The sequence below is a fragment of the Polypterus senegalus genome, chromosome 1 (assembly GCF_016835505.1).
Source record: "Polypterus senegalus isolate Bchr_013 chromosome 1, ASM1683550v1, whole genome shotgun sequence".
NCBI lineage: Eukaryota > Metazoa > Chordata > Cladistia > Polypteriformes > Polypteridae > Polypterus > Polypterus senegalus.
In genome coordinates this window covers 118746638-118764646 of record NC_053154.1, presented here as the reverse complement: position 1 = coordinate 118764646, position 18009 = coordinate 118746638, and the positions used below count along the sequence as shown (strand labels likewise).

Below are 18009 nucleotides of genomic sequence, written 5' to 3'. Positions count from 1 at the left end.
CTAATGTGTGGCAAGCATACTGGCAGAAAATTACAGCCACTGCATTATCCAGTTGGATGCTGCACATTGGTGGCGGATGAAGTGGCTCCTCACTCTCTATGTAATGTGCTAGTAGTAAAGAATGTAAAGAATTATAATTATTCATGAACATTTTATGTTTTTTTTCTAATAGTATTGTATAGGTAAAACAAAAGGTAGCTGCTCTCTGTTTTCTTAAGTGTATTAGTGGGCAGGATCTTCATAAAAGATGATTATTAAAATTGTCCCATTCCTACATTGATCAGATATAAAGAAATCAGTGAAAACAGCATATTCTATGCTATTCTTTAAAATAAATGTTTCAGTTAGAAGGTGAAATTTATCAAATAGTTTGAATCACATCTAAATATTTATAATGCTTACAATCCATAGGCCATCAAACTTAAGGGTTTTGTTGTAGTAGTCTTCAATTTCTTTGTGCCACCACTGAGCAGTTATATTCCGGAAAAAGTCTGGAAAGGCTGCGTAGGCTCTATAAAGCTGTACAAAGAGATTTGAAAATGATATACATTTAATGTTGAATTTCATTATGGATATAGACTCTAGCAATGTTAAACAGTACATGATATTTACATTCCTACCTGCACCTGCATTTCCCAGTCTAAAGATTCATCAACCACAACACCGGGTATATCTGGCCAAACCTAAATATTCAGAAAAGAGCATGCTTTAATTAAAACTTACATTATAGTGACTAAAAGTAAAAACATATGTTATGCATCATGTTTTAATTCAAGACTATTTTTTGACTGTGAGAACATTGAGCTGTCAAGCTGCCTAATTTTTCTCACAATGCTATTGAAAATGCACCATCTTCAACAATCATTTAATAATCAACACAGGCACTTCATTAGTAATACAATTAGAATCTAAAGACAGGGTATCTTTCAAGATGCCAAACTCGCTGCATTTAACTGTACTGCCACCAAATCAGCCCAGTCAAGTATTATGTATCAGGAAATCACTTTCCTAATGTTGAAAAGCTTGTTGTTGACATAAACTATATTGATTGCCACAAATAAGTGATGGTTAAACATTGAAATTTAGACAAAAACTATTTAACTGCCTGGTAGGAAAAAACTGAAATCAGATCCATGACTAAAGTAAACTTTAACTTGCAGAAAATCCAGTATCACCTTCCTAACATTCACATCTAATATTTACTTGTATAACATGACATTAATAAGTACCAATGAGGACCATACCCTTTAAGCACTGGAGGCAATTATAGCTCTTTATCTTATAGTATATGCTTATAATAGGCTATTCAATCTCCATAACCTAAAGCCACTTTACACTCAACAGACTACTAACAGCCTTTATCATCAAACTGCCTATTTTTCTGACATAATGAGGAACCCTTTTCTTCCAAGGGCAACTTCCAACTTATCTCATACCAAAAACAAAAACGAGGAATTTAACATTAGTGAGCCTCTTAACATCACCAAACTGCTGAAATTTTTACTAAACAAATATGAGATCATGAAAAGGTATGAGAAAATATCAAATCTAGCATTAGCCTTATTTTTGCACAGCATACCTTTCCCCAAACTATGTTATTAGTGCCCGGAAATTTGATGAAGACATCGTCCTGAATACCTCTGGAAAATGGCAAATATGGTTTTGTTTCATTGCCAGAAATTGCTGGATCCTGATGAGACAATGTAGCAAAAAGATTAGATCAGTCATTTGTTAAAACCAAATTAAACAATGAAACATTTTTTAAATATGAAATAAACTAATTAATGTTTTGTCTAAACCAGGGGTGGGCAAAGTCAGTCCTGGAGAGCTGCAGTGGCTACAGGTTTTTGTTCCAAACCAGTTGCTTAATTAAAATACAATCCTTGTCCATTATTCAATTTCATAGCTTGTTAGTGCTTTAACTCTGCCATGTCAAGTCATTCTCATATCCTACATTTTTTTCCTTTCTAAGGATATCATTCAAATGATTTGAAGTCTAAAACAGATGAGTAATTCTTAGTCCTTCACTTTTATCTCTTCACTTTCCTTCCAAGTATTTAATTAAGCCAAATAGTGCACACTAATAAATACACACAGGTGTACAGTAAATGGAAAAAAGATAAATGGAGAAATGCTGGTCTTTGTTGTCATTTGCATGTTATTGCAAATTAGATGCAATAAAAAAGCAAGACAACAGCAGTCCTTCTATATAAAAGCAGTCGGGATTGTCCTTCCGTCCCGTGAGTGCTACGCAGGCGCGGAGTTTCACACACGCCCCGTCCATTTTGCAATGCACAATGGGATTTGTAGTTTCGTTTTTCCAGGTAAAAGATGATTTTCTACTCCAGACTGTACGATATCTTCTTCTTATTTCTTACTATATAAAAGCGGTCGGGATTGTCCTTCCGTCCCGTGAGTGGAAAGCGTAGCGGTATTCCGCTTATCACAGACTTACTACTTGCAGCTTGCGGTACGAAGCGACATGATGTGAGCAGAGTTCTGGTGCTCCCATCGTTCCCTTGCTTTTGTGCGCGATGTGCTGGAAAAATAGACAAAATTATGTCTCTGGAAATAATTAATGAGTGAGACAACTAAAATGAAGCAGAAGTGTTACTTGAGCAATAGGTGCTTCTTATTAAGAAACTGGGTTGGAACAAAAACCTGCTGCCACTGTGGCTCTCCAGGAATGACTTTGCCCACCTTTGGTTTTTGAAATAACTATTTTAGTAACACGTCTGACTTTTTCTGAATTATACAGTGATAAGTGTTCCATGCAACTGTGCTGATTTTAAATAAATAATTGTGCCCAAGCGTGCTGGTTGGGAATGAGGTTTAGATATGTGTCAACAAGCTTTGTTCTGGTGACGGTTTGACTGCCTTGCTGATTGCGTATACACATGCGAATACGAGTGTCAGTCAGGTGTTTCTTTAATGCCTCAGGGGGAGCACCGTCTCACACTCGCGCCCATTAGGTAGGTGATATACTGTAAAATAGCCATCACTGCAGAGAAGAGGATCAAAAAGAAGTAAAAGAACAGAGAAGGAAAAGGTCAGAGGTTAAATGAGGGAGTTGAAGGCTGGAACACGAGAGTGCCAGTGCAGAGGAAAGCAGGCAGGCAGCTGGGAGGAGAGCCCCTCAGAGGACTGTAGAGCCGATACTTGAGCTGAAGTGGATCGTTTCTGCTGAGCGTGTTCAGGGAGCTGGAGTGCGTGCATCCTTTCGTGCAAGACTGAGAAGGGCAACAAGATTTGGATAAGGGAGGCTCAGTGGGTACACCCTGCAGGGACTACATATGGCAGTAGGGACCCAAGCCTAGAAGAAATGAGGTTCGGCACGGCACCCTGCTAGGGCCACAGATGGCTGAAGGGACCTGAACCTGGAATTGAAGGCTTGCTGTGCCTGTCACTTGACGGTCTCCTCTGCTGCTAGGTCCTGTGCGGGGTAAGCAGAGGAGATGTCAATTTTACAGGAATACACTGGGGACTGAGATTCTAGAAAAGTTTCCCGCCCTACAGATTTTAACCTTGCCCTTAGCGATTATTTATTTAAACTGATTTTAACCACCACTGTTTAACATTTTTTTTATTCATTGAAGATTGCACTGAACTGTTTTGAACACTGTTTATTTGGAATTGTTATTAATGAAAGTACTATTCACTTTTCCACCTACCCCTTGCTGCATGAGACTGTGTCCTCATTTACCCGGCTCATCTCGGTTATGATTATCAACGGTGGCAGATTCAAGAGGCTCCCAAACAGAAGTGGAAGTGTGTTTTCTGCGACCCGACATTTGCGCGATAGACATGAGCGCCGACAAAATAGCGCAGATTAAAACGTGGCGTCAAAATCGCGCCGACAAAATCACGCAGACAAAATCGCGAAAGTTTAATTAAATATGAATTACTAGTTTAAAGCATATATAATAATGTTAATTTTAGAAGTCAATATTATGAGATGCAGCATGCCATCAGCACGGCATGCAGATAGTCCTTAAGATCATGCCCTGCATATGTAGGAAGAATTGCAGCAAGACGTCTTGATAGTTGAGTGTATTTAGACTTGCTGGATGCCTGACTGCTGGTAATTCCACTTTGTATACGACGCGTTATGCCAATCCTCGACTGAGTTATTTGTTTGCGGCATGCCATCAGCAGTTATAACAGTTATAACCTAGCACATAATGTGTACATAATGTGCACGTACGCGTCCCACTCTCTTGGCCTCTCTCGCGATTTTGTCGTGGCAATTTTGTTGGTGTGCATTTGTCGAAAACCAGTTAGCGGGTTTGTCGGAGCTCATTTTTCCGTCGTGGTTTTGTCGGGGTGCATATGTGTGCGCTTTTGTCTGTGAACCGTGTTGCCAACCCACACCGTCACATAAATAAGGAATTTAGTTAATCAATTAGCCATAATGTTATCCTCAATTTACATGAGATCTACTGGTAAAAAATGTAGATGGTGAGTCATGTAAGTATGTTCTGATTCAGGTAATATTTCAATGCATTTTCATCAGAAATAGGAATACCAATGGAAAACGTGGTTCTAGGTGAAAGCAAAAGCAACTGTCACATATAAAGAAGAGCCTACAGTACACTAATAAATCTCAAGTTATGCTTAGGATAATTTCCTTATATTGATCTATAAAATAATATAAAAAGGAACTGTTGATTTCTACTTCGCAAAAGTTATCATCAACAACAATATTTTTATAGCATTTTTGCTGGTGGGGTTCACAGCAGTATCTTACAGAGTTGGAAAGGCCAAATTTTACAAACACTAACCTCAGTTCTATTTAATCAGTTCTCAAGACCAGCTTGCCCAGATGAGAGATATAATCCCTCCAGTGTATCCTGAGGCTACATTCGCATCTCCTACAAGGTTCAGATTGAAATGCCACAGCCACTTCAACTACCCAATTTGATCTGTAAAAGTGGTTGCTTTTTATATTTCTGTGGGCTATAGGCATCATTGTAAAGCTTTAAAAGACTGTGAAACCCTAGCTGTACAAACACTTGCAGATACTTTACTTTTCCCTCATCAGGTTTTTCCCTCACATTTTGGTTTATATACACAGATTAAAAATGCTTTTGTTCAGATAAAAATGAAAGATTACTCTTCCATGTATAACACCAACATATGTTATAGTATTTTTCTTATAGATCATGTGGCAGATGTTAAAGGATTTAAGCCATAAAATAGGCAAGGGGTAATCAATTGTGTGAATATTGTTAAAAAGTACAAAGTTAAATTTGTAATCATGAGGAAAGTTGTAAAGCTGAAATTCAAAAGACTTTTTGAAGTAAACTCAAAGTGTAGACTGAAAAGCACCTGCATTTCTTCATTCTTAAATAGAATGGCAATCAGAAAGTCACAAATTGGCTCATGGTCATTGAAACTGGTGCACTATTAAATTAAACTGTGCCAGTGCAATGGAAAAGCAGAAAACGTCATCAGAGGTGTGACAAAAATAAACACAAGGAATCTAAACATGAAAATATTCACAACATGCGCATATTACTTAATGTTTTTAGGTCCTTTTTCTGTATCACACTTGATTGTTCAAAATGAGAAGATAATCTTAACATACTATGATAATTGTTTTCTAATTTTTTACACTCTCCATCTTGGCTCATCAGGCAAGTAGAAACTTTACATATAGGCATCTGAGCTTCTGTTTTACCTCGCATAATCGATACTAATAAAAGGCAAATCCCTCACTGACTGACTGACTGACTGACTCACTCACTCACTCACTGACTCATCACTAATTCTCCAACTTCCCGTGTAGGTAGAAGGCTGACATTTGGCAGGCTCATTCCTTACAGCTTACTTACAAAAGTTGGCAGGTTTCATTTCGAAATTCTACTCGTAACGGTCATAACTGGAACCTACTTATGTACATATATACCAGCCATAGCCTGCAGCTCGGTCGCCGTGTGAGGCAGTGTTGCGTCCCTCATAGTCACGCCTCCCACGTAATTGAGTGCCTGCCCATATAAGGCCGTTTGTCAGCGGCAATCCAATAGAAACACTATGCCGCTCACGTGAACTGACTGTGAACGCAGTACGCAGACAAAAAGCAACGGCTCCAAAGAGCGCTGATCAAAAAACGCATTACACAATTGAGAAGGCAGCAAAAGAATATGAAGCAAGTGACGCATACAAGCATATTCATAAGTGCAGCTACTGCGGAAACAAAGCACAGTGTAAATCGTAAGTTTAAATTAAGTTTATAGACACGCTCATGCTGCCGTTTCTCATGCCTACGACAAATACCATATTTGCGAGATACAAGTTTAATGAGAAGACACAAGGTATAAACGAGATTTTGGATCACTTTGTAACGGAGTTAAAATTGCTGCAGCTCGAAACCTTTAAGTGCCGGGTCTTAGCTAACAATAAATAAAGCCGTGGACATCGCAAGATCACACAAGAGAGAGGCTCACGTGAACTGACTGTGAATGCAGTATGAGTGATCACTTCAATGAATGAAACCTGTTCAAAAAACGCATTACACAATTGAGAAGGCAGCAAAAGAATATGAAGCGAGTGACGCATACAAGCATATTCATGAGTGCAGCTACTTCGGAAACAAAGCACGGTGTAAACCTAAAGTTTAAATTAAGTTCATAGGCAGGCTGCCGCTGGCATTTGTCATGCCCACAACGAATACGATATTCACAAGATACAAGTTTAATGAGAAGACGCAGGGTTTAAACGAGACTTTTGATCACTTTCTAACAGAGTTAAAATTGCTGTAACAAAGTTTAAATTGCTGGTATGCCAGGACCAGCTAACATTAAATAAAGCCATGGACATCGCGAGATCGCATGAGATAGCAAAAGCACAGCTGAGAAGCTTTGATGCATGTACTCCGAGCGGCTCACGTGAACTGACTTTGCAGGACTGGGTAAGGTTAAATTAAGTTCATAGACACGCTACCGCTAAATATTCGCAGGCAAATCCACAACTTAATACCGGGAATGCCTGTTAAACATCTTAGATTCATAAGTACCGATTTGGGTAGTTCAATGAATGAAACCTGTTATCTTTACCACGTTTGACAAACACGGAATATAACTTGAACACAACACATCCTCCAAATACGAACCTGATTGAAAGAAATAATGATAATCAAATCCTTGATGACTGCAACACTCATAACAGTGACAAAACTATTACATTGGTATATATACTGTATATATATATATATATGTAGATATGTATATATATACAGTATATGTAGATATGTATATGTATATATGTGTGTGTGTGTATGTATGTGTGTATATGTATGTATGTGTGTATGTATGTGTGTATATGTATGTGTGTATATATGTAGATATGTATATATATGTGTATATGTATATATATGTAGATGTATGTGTATATATATATGTATATATGTATATGTACTGTATATGTGTATATGTGTATATGTATATATATGTTTATATGTGTGTGTGTCTTTATATATATATATATATATATATATATATATATATATATATATATATATATATATATATATATGACAGTAACACTCATAATAGTGACAAAATAATTACATTGTCAATCATGTTACGTTATTTTTAAAATGTTTCCTTTTCTTTTTCATTACTTCTTTAACACACTACTTCTCCGCTGCGAAGCGCGGGTATTTTGCTAGTATGTTATTATAAGTAAAATACTGATAATGTGTTATTATAAGCAAGAGTTCCGATTTTTTTTAGATAATGCTTTCAAATCATCAGTTACTTCTTTAGTAGTGGCAAGTGAGTTGTGGTAATGGCACAACAGACATGGAAGAAGAATAAGCTTCTGCACAAATAATTAGATAAAGCCACTGTAACCAACAGTCATGTATGACTTTACAGGCAGGTATAGGGGCCAAGTAGGCATTGTTTTATGTTCCTTTTTATATTTTGTGTTCTTATAAATCATACCTTCATATTATGTTTGCATTAATAAACCAGTATTTTTGATACAGCTGAGTTTGGTGCCACTTTTTTCCATTAACAGTTATCAGACATTAATAGGGCACTTAATATGCATTTGAAAATTACATGCAACCCTTAACACTTTATGACTTAATGCACTGATAATAAAGTGCAACAGTAATAAAACAAAACTATGGAAAACACAATAAAAGAATACAGACTATTGTAATGTTTTAAATATGTGAAAAACAAATCTTCATATCAAAACATCTCATTTTTCCAGAAAAGGACAAAAAAGATATTAATAAAAGCTTACCAATATAATAATTATTCTCATTCCCTCACCCCTCATTTTATTGATCAGATCAGGAAAACCTTTAAAATCTTCACTAAGAGTAAAATCCAGTTGTCTCTCCATGTAATCAATGTCAGCATATTGCACATCCTGAATAATACAGGCAAGAAAAAAATGCAGTGATGCAGTTAATCATGAACACATTATCTTTTCAAGACCTTTAAAAGTTGACTAAAGGCTTGACTCAATTTCTTAAGCAAAAGACAATTTTGGAAAGGGAACAATTATGTAAGATTAGGATAAAAAAAACTTTTTCTGTATAATACAGTGGCATGAATAAGGTGGATCTGACTAAATTGAAATAAGAGTGAAAAACAGCCAATTGTCATTGTTAAATTTTGAACTGTAGTGTCTGATTCTACATGTGGTTGTTGGAGAGTGCAACAGTGGTCAGTACTGCTGTGTCCAAGATCCTGCCTTGGAAATAGTAATAAATGTTTTGTATTTCACAGGGTCTCATGTGTTTTCTGACTCACAGAGGAGAAGGTGAGGAATCTTTTAAGGTTGATTTTGACTCGCAGCTGTGGAACATGGCTAATTACGCATCTGTTTGGTTGCCATACAAAATTAGTCTTGTGGCACAGTGGCGAGTGAGTGCACAGGGACCAGTGTTATATATTCAGTTACAGTACTCATAATTTTGTCATTATGGTAAGTTAATCTACCCCTCAAATGAAAATACCGCAAGTTTTTTTAAACACACGTGGGGTGTAAATACAGACAGGTTAGTGACATCAAACATGAGCAAAGCAGATTGTGCAGCAAAGTAAAATGTGAAGGGGAGTACAAAGTCATGTGTTAAAGTTCTACACATAGCTGCTACAGCTCTGTGATGCCTTACTGGCCTCACAAAGCATCATGTGGTAGTAGTAAAAAAATGTTCACTTTAAGCTGGCCACAACAAATTTGCTGTAAAAAACACTTTGGCAAATTCTGCAGATCAACACTAGTGTGTAGCTTGTATGTTCTCCCTGTGCCTGTGTAAGCCTTCTTCTGACACCCTGAAAGACATGTAACTAAGGTTAACTGGTGGGTCTGATTTAGCACCTGATTGGGTGACCATATGTGTGCACCCTGCTTAGGGTGTTTGCTGCCTAGATAGACATAAGCCCGCAGCCTCTCTGAGTTGGATTACGCAGACCTGAGAATTTTTGCACACTATGAATGTAAAAACTATTTTGGACAAATGTCCTAAAAAATATTGTGTATTTCCTTAGAAAAATGTTTAATGTATTTACTATGCTTTTTGTTTAGACTAATCTAGTTATAACTTGCTGTATTATTGTTTGAAATTATCCTTTCTTTTGTTGATAACTTAAAAATTAAAAAGTATATGAAAGAAGGCACACCAGCATTTCCACTTCCTCTGGCAGCTATAGAAGGCGATCTTTTCTTCACCCCAATCTCACCACACCATTGAGAGTGTTCTGATCAGCTGCATCACTGTCTGTTTTGGTAACTATTATGTATCTGACTGCAAGGTCCTACACATGGATAGTGCACACAGCAGAAATGACCATTGGGACCTCTCCATCCTCCATTAAAGACACCTTTACATAGCAAGGAATTTTCAACAAATACAGTATTGTGGTTTCTTTGTCCTACTTCCTTCTTGCAGAAGATACTGTAGTATCCAAACTAATTCTTCTACCTTTTGGCTGTCTCCACTCTGTACAGTTCCCCTGTCTTTAAATCTGCTCCTAGTAGCTTATTTATATGCAGTACATTTGTTACACTTGTCATTACTGTTGTTTTTTTATACAGTAATCCCTTGCTATATCGTGCTTTGACTTTCGCGGCTTCACTCTATCGCGGATTTTACATGTAAGCATATCTAAATATATATCACGGATTTTTCGCTGGTTCGCGGATTTCTGGCGGACAATGGGTCTTTTAATTTATGGTACTTGCTTCCTCAGTTTGTTTGCCCAGTTGATTTTATACAAGGGACGCTATTGGCGGATGGCTTAGAAGTTACCCAATCAGAGCATGTATTACATATTAACTAAAAATCCTCAAAGCTATAAGATATGCTTCCCGTGCGGTGCTCGATTGTTTGCTTGTCTCTGCCTCACTCTCACCCTCTCTGACATTCTCTGCGCCTGACGGAGGGGGTGTGAGCAGAGGTGCTGTTTGCACAGAAGCTGTTTGCCTAGTGGATACGAACGCACCTCTAAAAAATGCCGGACGCTTTATCGCGGTGCTTCCAAAAACACACTTATTGATTTTTTGATCAAAAAAGCTGTTTGCTTTAATCTCGCTCTCTCTCTGACGTTCTCTGCGCCTGACGAGGAGATGTGAGCAGAGGGTCTGTTTGCTTAGAAGATACTGACGCTCCTCTAAAAAATGCCACGGCAAACTTAAAAGCACACATATTGATTTTTTGATTGTTTGCTTTTCTTTGCGAGCACTCTCTCTCTGAAATTCTCTGCTCCTGAAGAGAAGAAGATATATTTGCATTCTTTTAATTGTGAGAAAGAACTGTCATCTCTGTCTTGTCATGGAGCACAGTTTAAACTTTTGACTAAAATGTGTTATTTCATGTCTAGAGGGCTCTAATAATGTTAACAGTGTGGGAGAGTTTCTAAGGGCTTAAAATATATAAAAAGAACCATACAAACATATGGTTTCTACTTCGCGGATTTTCATCTATTGCGGGGGGTTCTGGAACGCAACCCCCGCGATCGAGGAGGGATTACTGTAATTGTTATTATTTATTACTGTCTATTTCAAATTATTACTGTCTATTGACTTATCTATTATTTAAATATCTATTTATGGCAGAGCATAGTTCTTTACTCGTCTTACACTTGTCTTGTGTTAATGTATATATTGCACCATGGTCCTGGGAACTGCTGCTGTGTATTTATGACATGACAATAAGGCCACTTGGCTTGAATTGATAAAGTCTTTATAAAATTAATATTTTTGTTTAGTTAAAATATTTATAATTAGTAATTAATCTTTCAGCTGTGTATCAAATAAATTTACATAAAAATAAAAATAAGAAACAAAAAATTGTGGTTATTACAAGTGCTACAGTACTACAAAGCTATACACATCATTTCTATTCTGACAGTTATTTCATTCATTTACGTAAAAACAAAATTTTAACAAATTTTATTGGCAGTTTTTAAATTGTAGAAGTTAACAAATAAATCCATATTTGGTTAAAATGTAATATATTTAATAATCCTTAACTATTTATTTAAAACCTAAATAAACTATTAATAAATCACTTACATATGGAATGTCAGCTTTTTTCATGTCTTCATAAAGCTCTGAAATTTCAGAATCATTCTGATATCCATAGCGGCAAAGTTGGAATCCCAAAGACCAATAAGCTGGAAGAACTGGTCGTCCAACAAGCTATTAATGAAAGAAACATTTGTTTATGTTAAAATGTTAACTTTTTATTGTATTTGTTTTTTTCCCCCAAAGCATTTTAATAATGTATTGTATATTGCTCCCGTGGGCTACTTACTGCTGTGTATTCCTGTACAACCATTTCTGGGGTTGGTCCCAAGACCAAGTAAAAATCTAGTATACCTCCAAGTGTGCGGTATGTCAAGGCGGGTGTAGGCTGGAGTGTTACATCTAATAATTAAAAAAATACGAAAAGACAGAAAAAATAATGAAATTACACAGTGAAAGAACTGAAGGCAATACAGAATATTCCATCCATTCATTTTAACCCAAATAGTTGTATATAGGGTCATAAGGCAGAAATTACACCTATTCTAGATGCTAGTCTACTGTAGGTCACAAATGCTTATACTGGGCTAACATATGCTGTAAGTATTAATCAATTAAAATTGCACTGAGTGATATGTGGGAATATAAGTGCAGTAATGTAGCAATAAGCTGGAGCGCTCTGAAAAGACCTCACGCAAAAACATGCAAAATGTGCACACTCCGTACAGACATTGCCTGGGACTCTTGAACTATGAGACAGTAGTGTTAACTATTAAACATCTGTGTCAAATAAAAACAGCACATTACCTGTATATATAAAACAGAATGTCTGTCTGTTTGTTCCTTATACAATCCTATACCCTTTAACTAATCTGGACCAAATTTAGCATAGTTGTCCTGTAGTATCATATGGATAAGATAGACTACTTTAAAAAAAATGGTACACCCGGAGTCCCAATGTGTCTTTTTTTCCTTGTATGCTACAGTTTGCAGACCAGTGACATGAGCAAGTGAAACCTTTGAATAGACTGCAGCCAGACTATCAGACAAAACAATTAGAGCTTAACATTACTTACCTGGGCAACAGCGCATGCTGCTTCAATCTACTATAATATAAAAAGTAGTATTGACCGCTTTTGCAGGGGGGTGTTGAGTAAGGCTTGGTCAAGAATGAAAGTGCAACACAACACAAAGGAGAATCAAAGGGCTGTTGCTGTCATTTCTTCATAATTTGAGCACTACGAACTGTCCTCTTTAAACTAAGATGACGAGAAAGACGTGACATTATTTATGGTTAGAACCCAGCAAAGAGTTACTACAAATTTGGAATCCAAGTGGACCTGAAAACCTGAAAAGAACAAATTCTCGACTCTCTGAATACATCACTGGATGTGCACTTCCTAACTTTCAAGATATCTACACTAAGTAATGTTAAACAAGGGCAAAGGAAATTCTCAGTGATACCAACCATCCCAGCAATTGCCTCTTTTCTATGCTGTGGTTAGGTAAACACTCCCATTTCCTAAAGCCTGGTCTAGAGAGTCTGGGAAGGAGCTTTTTCTCACCATGTGAGAAACCGTTGTCATCCTATTTTTCATGAGAAACTGTTGCACACTCTATACTGTGTGGGCAGGAGTGTTGTGAGGCAGAAGCCACTTGCCTGATCGCCACAATTTGGGTTGTTTTCTCTGCATTGCATCACGTAATCGCTTGAGCACTTCTAGGATGCCGCTTGGTCAAATGATGCAGAGGGCAGTCTACTACACACACCTTTAGGCAAATGTTGGAACTAACACCCCTCCAGACTCCAGAAAAAAATTCTCATTATTTTTGGGTGCCCCCTCATATTTATAATTCTATATAATATAATTTGTACAAGATACTCCTTTTAATATTACAGCAGACAGAAGCTGAAAGTGGGAAGTTGAGTATTTGTTCTTTTTGGGTCCAATTGGATTCCATAATTGCTTTGCTGTAATTGGTTGCTGGGTTTTAACCATGAATGGTGTAATTTCTGACTCGTCCTCTTAGTTCAAGGTGGACATTTCATGGTGCCTAAATTATTAAGAAAAGACAGCAAAGAAGGAATTAAACACTTCAATTTTCCTTTGCATTGCTCTGCACTTCCACTCTCGATCAAGCCTCACCCATCACCCCCCATGCAAATGCGTACAATACTAGTTTTTATATTACAGTACATAGAAGCAGTACATGACATTATTGTTAAGGTTTAGTAATTTTGTCTGCTAGCATGGCTTTAGTCTGTTGGAGGTTTCACTTGCTCAACGCCAGCAGGTGGCACTGGTATACAAACTGTAACAACACAGGTTAACAAAAAAAAACAAAAAAACATTCAGACTCCAGGGCTCACATTTTAAGTTCCAATGTAGTCTGTCATTTACTGTATGGTTCTTGATTAAAACAAAGCAACATTTTGCCCAGATTGATCAAACGGAGTAGAACTGTACAACTTGCCATGAGTCAGCAGGTGGCACTAGTCTGCAAATTGTAGCACACCAGAAAAAAAAGTAAGTTTTGTCTAGAAAAGTTTTAATGTCCTTAATTTTTCTTTCCAACTGGGCACTCAGATCCTTGTCAATAAATTTCATTCACTGTTCAGTGTGACTGTCTGATGCATTCGAAAACGAGATCTACTCTCAACAGTAGACATGCAAATGCCTTTAATCATGCAGTCCTTCAACATTGTCCTTCTCTAAGATGCCTACTGTGTTTTGTGAATTTTTATGACAAGATGTAACTTGCTTAAAAGTGTGTTCTCTTGAGTGGTTAACTGACAAATAAAAATGTGCTGATGACTCTAAATTTGGGGCTTGCATAGATAGCTATTTTTTCCTTTCCTGTGTAGACAAGTTGCTAGCATAATTAGCATGCTTATTTATGAAGTTCTTTCCAATGTTGTTCTCTTTGAAGATGCTCCCCTAACATACAAGCTACACTGTTGTAGAGCCAACTAAATGAAACAATTATTTCTGTTTGAAAGAATGACAATGCTTATGGAGGAATGAATGTGCTTACACTACATAAAAGAGGCCACATAGTGGAAATTTACTGAACCTAATGGAATTTACTAAAGGATAGTACTCTACAGGGACCGAATGAAAGATATTTTAAGGAAAAAATGTCCAGTAAGCTTGGTTAATATTTTAAATGACAACAAGCCCAATTAACCCATGGAGAAGGCTGGATCCATTCCAAGGGCCATAGCTTGTGTCCTAGATTGTGGCTCCACTTATTTCACTCCATGCAGCATCATTTCACTGACCTGAACTTTCCAAAATTGCTATCTTCTCTTATTCAGTTGGGATGCAGCATAACTAAATAGACTTTAACTGATCCTTAAAATGTTTTTATGTGCCAAAACAGAATAAAACATTTACAATTACTACTCAAAAGCATCTTTAGAAAATTACAAAATCAGTCAGTCAATTATTTTTTTTTTAACCAATAAACTACACTTTGAGGAAATGCCATTCATTAAGTATTTGCTCCTTACCCAAACCTTATTGTTGATGCAATTAGCAAAACATAATAAAACAGAGATTTGCTGTACTAGATATGCTGAAAAATAAAGTAAGGCCATTGCAACATATCCTACATATCCTGAGAGAACCTAATACTGCACACTGTATAATAGAAAAAAGCTACGCTAAACTGTAAAGCATTGATCAATTTTATAGCCATTGTACAAAGTGTCTGGTGCCAGTGCTACTCTCATAACAGCAGTTGAGTCTCAGGGAAACACATGGTTCCTCCCTGACAGATCATACTGTTAAATTCAACCTCATCTGCGGCTAGCAGATGTGAGCACTTGTTTTACTGTGTGAGCTCAGAAGTGAAAGCAATTTTTTATTCCATTCCCCAACAATATTGCTTCTTTTATGATGAAAGCAAATGCTAAATCTGATAGAGCACACATTTATTTCCCTCACTTCGATTAAAAAGAATAAAGGATCTCTAGGAGATGCTTTCTCACTTTGTATGACCCATTTGAACATCAGTAAAATAAAGCTGAACGTGTTTCAAATGGCACACAACCATTGTTCCTTTGCAGCTCTTGAAAGCATCTCAGCTTACTATTTGGCACACTAAAGGGCTTATACATTATATGCTACAAATGTAGAATACATAATCTTTTAATCATTAACGATACTGAGAAACTGGCATCATTTCACTATAGATAATGTAAAGCTGGATTATTTGACAAGCTATACAAACCTGAATGCAGACAAACTACATGTGTTGATTTTAAATTGGCAATTACTAAGCAAAAGGCAAAGCAAATTATACTATTTACCAATTAATAGTAATAAAAAATAATCAAAATACACTGTAAACTCCACACTCAACTGTAACTAAATGTTGATTCATCCAATATTCTAGCACAGCAAAGATGCATGGAATCTTCTATTCAAGTATCACCATGAACAATGGGATTGAAGCCCATTACAGAAAAAAAAAAAAAACAAACTCTTTGGACGTACACAGGTCTGCATTAACCACACTTGTAATACAAATCTCTGCCAATGTGCCTTTTTTTTTACTGCATATCAGCAGCCAGACCTTGGTTTCATGTAGTCTTACAGAGCTCCACATTCTCTTTCCATAGTAATATGGGCATGAGCTTGTCAGAGAGAGAAAATTCAGATAAAGGTACGACTCTACTAAAGGATCCTCCATCCATCCATTTATCCATCCATTCATTCATTTTCTAACCAACAGAGAAATACCCAATAAAAAAGCAACTTGCTTTTATCATAGTGGATCGTAGAGCTCACCTTTTCTCTACAGCAGAAGATTTCCAATATTCAATGAGCCATTTACAAAAAAATGTGTAAATGCCTTACAGATTTGCACGTTCACTACAGCTTTAATTAGCTGTATCAAAAAATAAGAACAATTTAAAATCAAACTCACAAAATAAATATTTTGCTCCCTTAATTACTATGAAAAAATATATTGAGTGGATTAAACTATCTTAATATTGGTATTAGTCATTCATAACTAAAACAAAATCTGAAACACATGAAGACGTCGAAAAAGCAGTTTTTATGTGATTCAGTGATGCTCATTCAAGAAACATTCCTATTAATGCGGCACTCATTCAAAAAAATTGAGGTTTGTAAACTCTCTTGGGACCTCCCCCAACTAGACAGCACGCCGAAGAGCATCCCGAAATGTGATCTCCGCGTTTGTATGGGGCAACAACAGGCTCACAGCTATGCTGCGTCTCTCTGCCAAAGTAAACAGAAAAGATCTCGATGGGTGATGCAAGGTTAGGAGGATGTACATTGTAAATGCAGATAACAGGATTACTTGGTCACTGACCTGGCCACAACCCTGCCTGACTGCTGTGTCTGTGTATAGCAAAGTGGCAGATCACGCTACAATAAATAACTTTGCATTTCCTGTTTCAAGCTGAATAAAGCTGGTTTTGCTAAAGTAATAAGACTAAGCCTTGTGTTTTGGGGTGCAAGACAGGGACTTATAGAGCAACCCTGATTTTATATGATTTGCTTCTGTGGCGCTTCACTGCACCTCTGTGAGCCTGCTTTTGCCCTGCCCCAGCAATGGACAAACAATCTTCCACAGACGCTGCAATCGGACTTCGGGACGCACTTCAGGGTGTCGTTCCCGTTGAGTGGGTAGTGGAGGTGGGGGATCCCCAAAGAGTTCAGAACCCTCACAATATGAACAAGAAGAAAAGGATGATTTGGCTTCTGATTGATAACTATGCTGCACAGAACATGCTTCCACGTTTAGATAATGTTTGTGTTCAATTCCTCCCACCCAATTGCACAGCAGTGCTTCAGCCATTGGATTTGGGCATCATTCGCACCCTGAAAGTGTATGATGGCAAGGAAATGCTGAGAAACATTCTCATCAGCATAACTTGTAGGCAGGAGGAGATTAAAATTAATGTGAAAGAAGCTATTGAAATGATTGCAAATGCCTGGACACAAGTTAAAGAAAGCACTATAATAACAAATACAGATTCTCATTACAACGAAATTTTCGTTACAACGATATATTTTTTAGGTCCCTGGGAGTTCATTGTAACGGAATTTTACCTGTATATTCATTCAAGATAACTGTCTAGTCTTCACCACACAAATAAAAAAAAAATATATAGTAGTTTTAACCCACCTTTAAATAATTTTCAACCATTTTAATAACATCACAGATCAGAATTGTGGGTGCTGTGTCCCGTTGTTGAAGCAGTCGCAACACATGAAACACCGTTTCCTGTGTCTATGAATCGCATAAAACTTATTGATTGATTGATTGATGTGAGAGGCTGCTATGAAATATATAATGCACAGGTAATATTGTCACTTCAAACATTTTTAAAACAAACAAAAAGTATCCTTGCAGAATCAAGGTTGTATGGATGGAACATTTGCTGTTATGGCATAGTCTTACTAGCAAATAACAAGAACTATTTTAACATAGTTCATGCTAGACAAGAAAAATACACATGCAAACTTTACTTTATACAGT

The 18009-nt window shown here is 36.9% G+C and overlaps 1 protein-coding gene across 1 annotated transcript in view; it reads right to left on the bottom strand.

The window, feature by feature from the left end:
- The window catches only part of si (sucrase-isomaltase (alpha-glucosidase)), a 191640-nt gene that overhangs the window by 53081 nt on the left and 120550 nt on the right, over positions 1-18009 (bottom strand). Inside the window, exons 30-35 of the mRNA XM_039756899.1 lie at positions 11780-11892; positions 11539-11664; positions 8257-8385; positions 1580-1690; positions 621-683; positions 403-519 (exon numbers count right to left, since the gene is read on the bottom strand). Coding sequence (XP_039612833.1) covers positions 403-519; positions 621-683; positions 1580-1690; positions 8257-8385; positions 11539-11664; positions 11780-11892 — 659 coding nt within the window. The remainder of the gene's footprint in view (positions 1-402; positions 520-620; positions 684-1579; positions 1691-8256; positions 8386-11538; positions 11665-11779; positions 11893-18009) is intronic.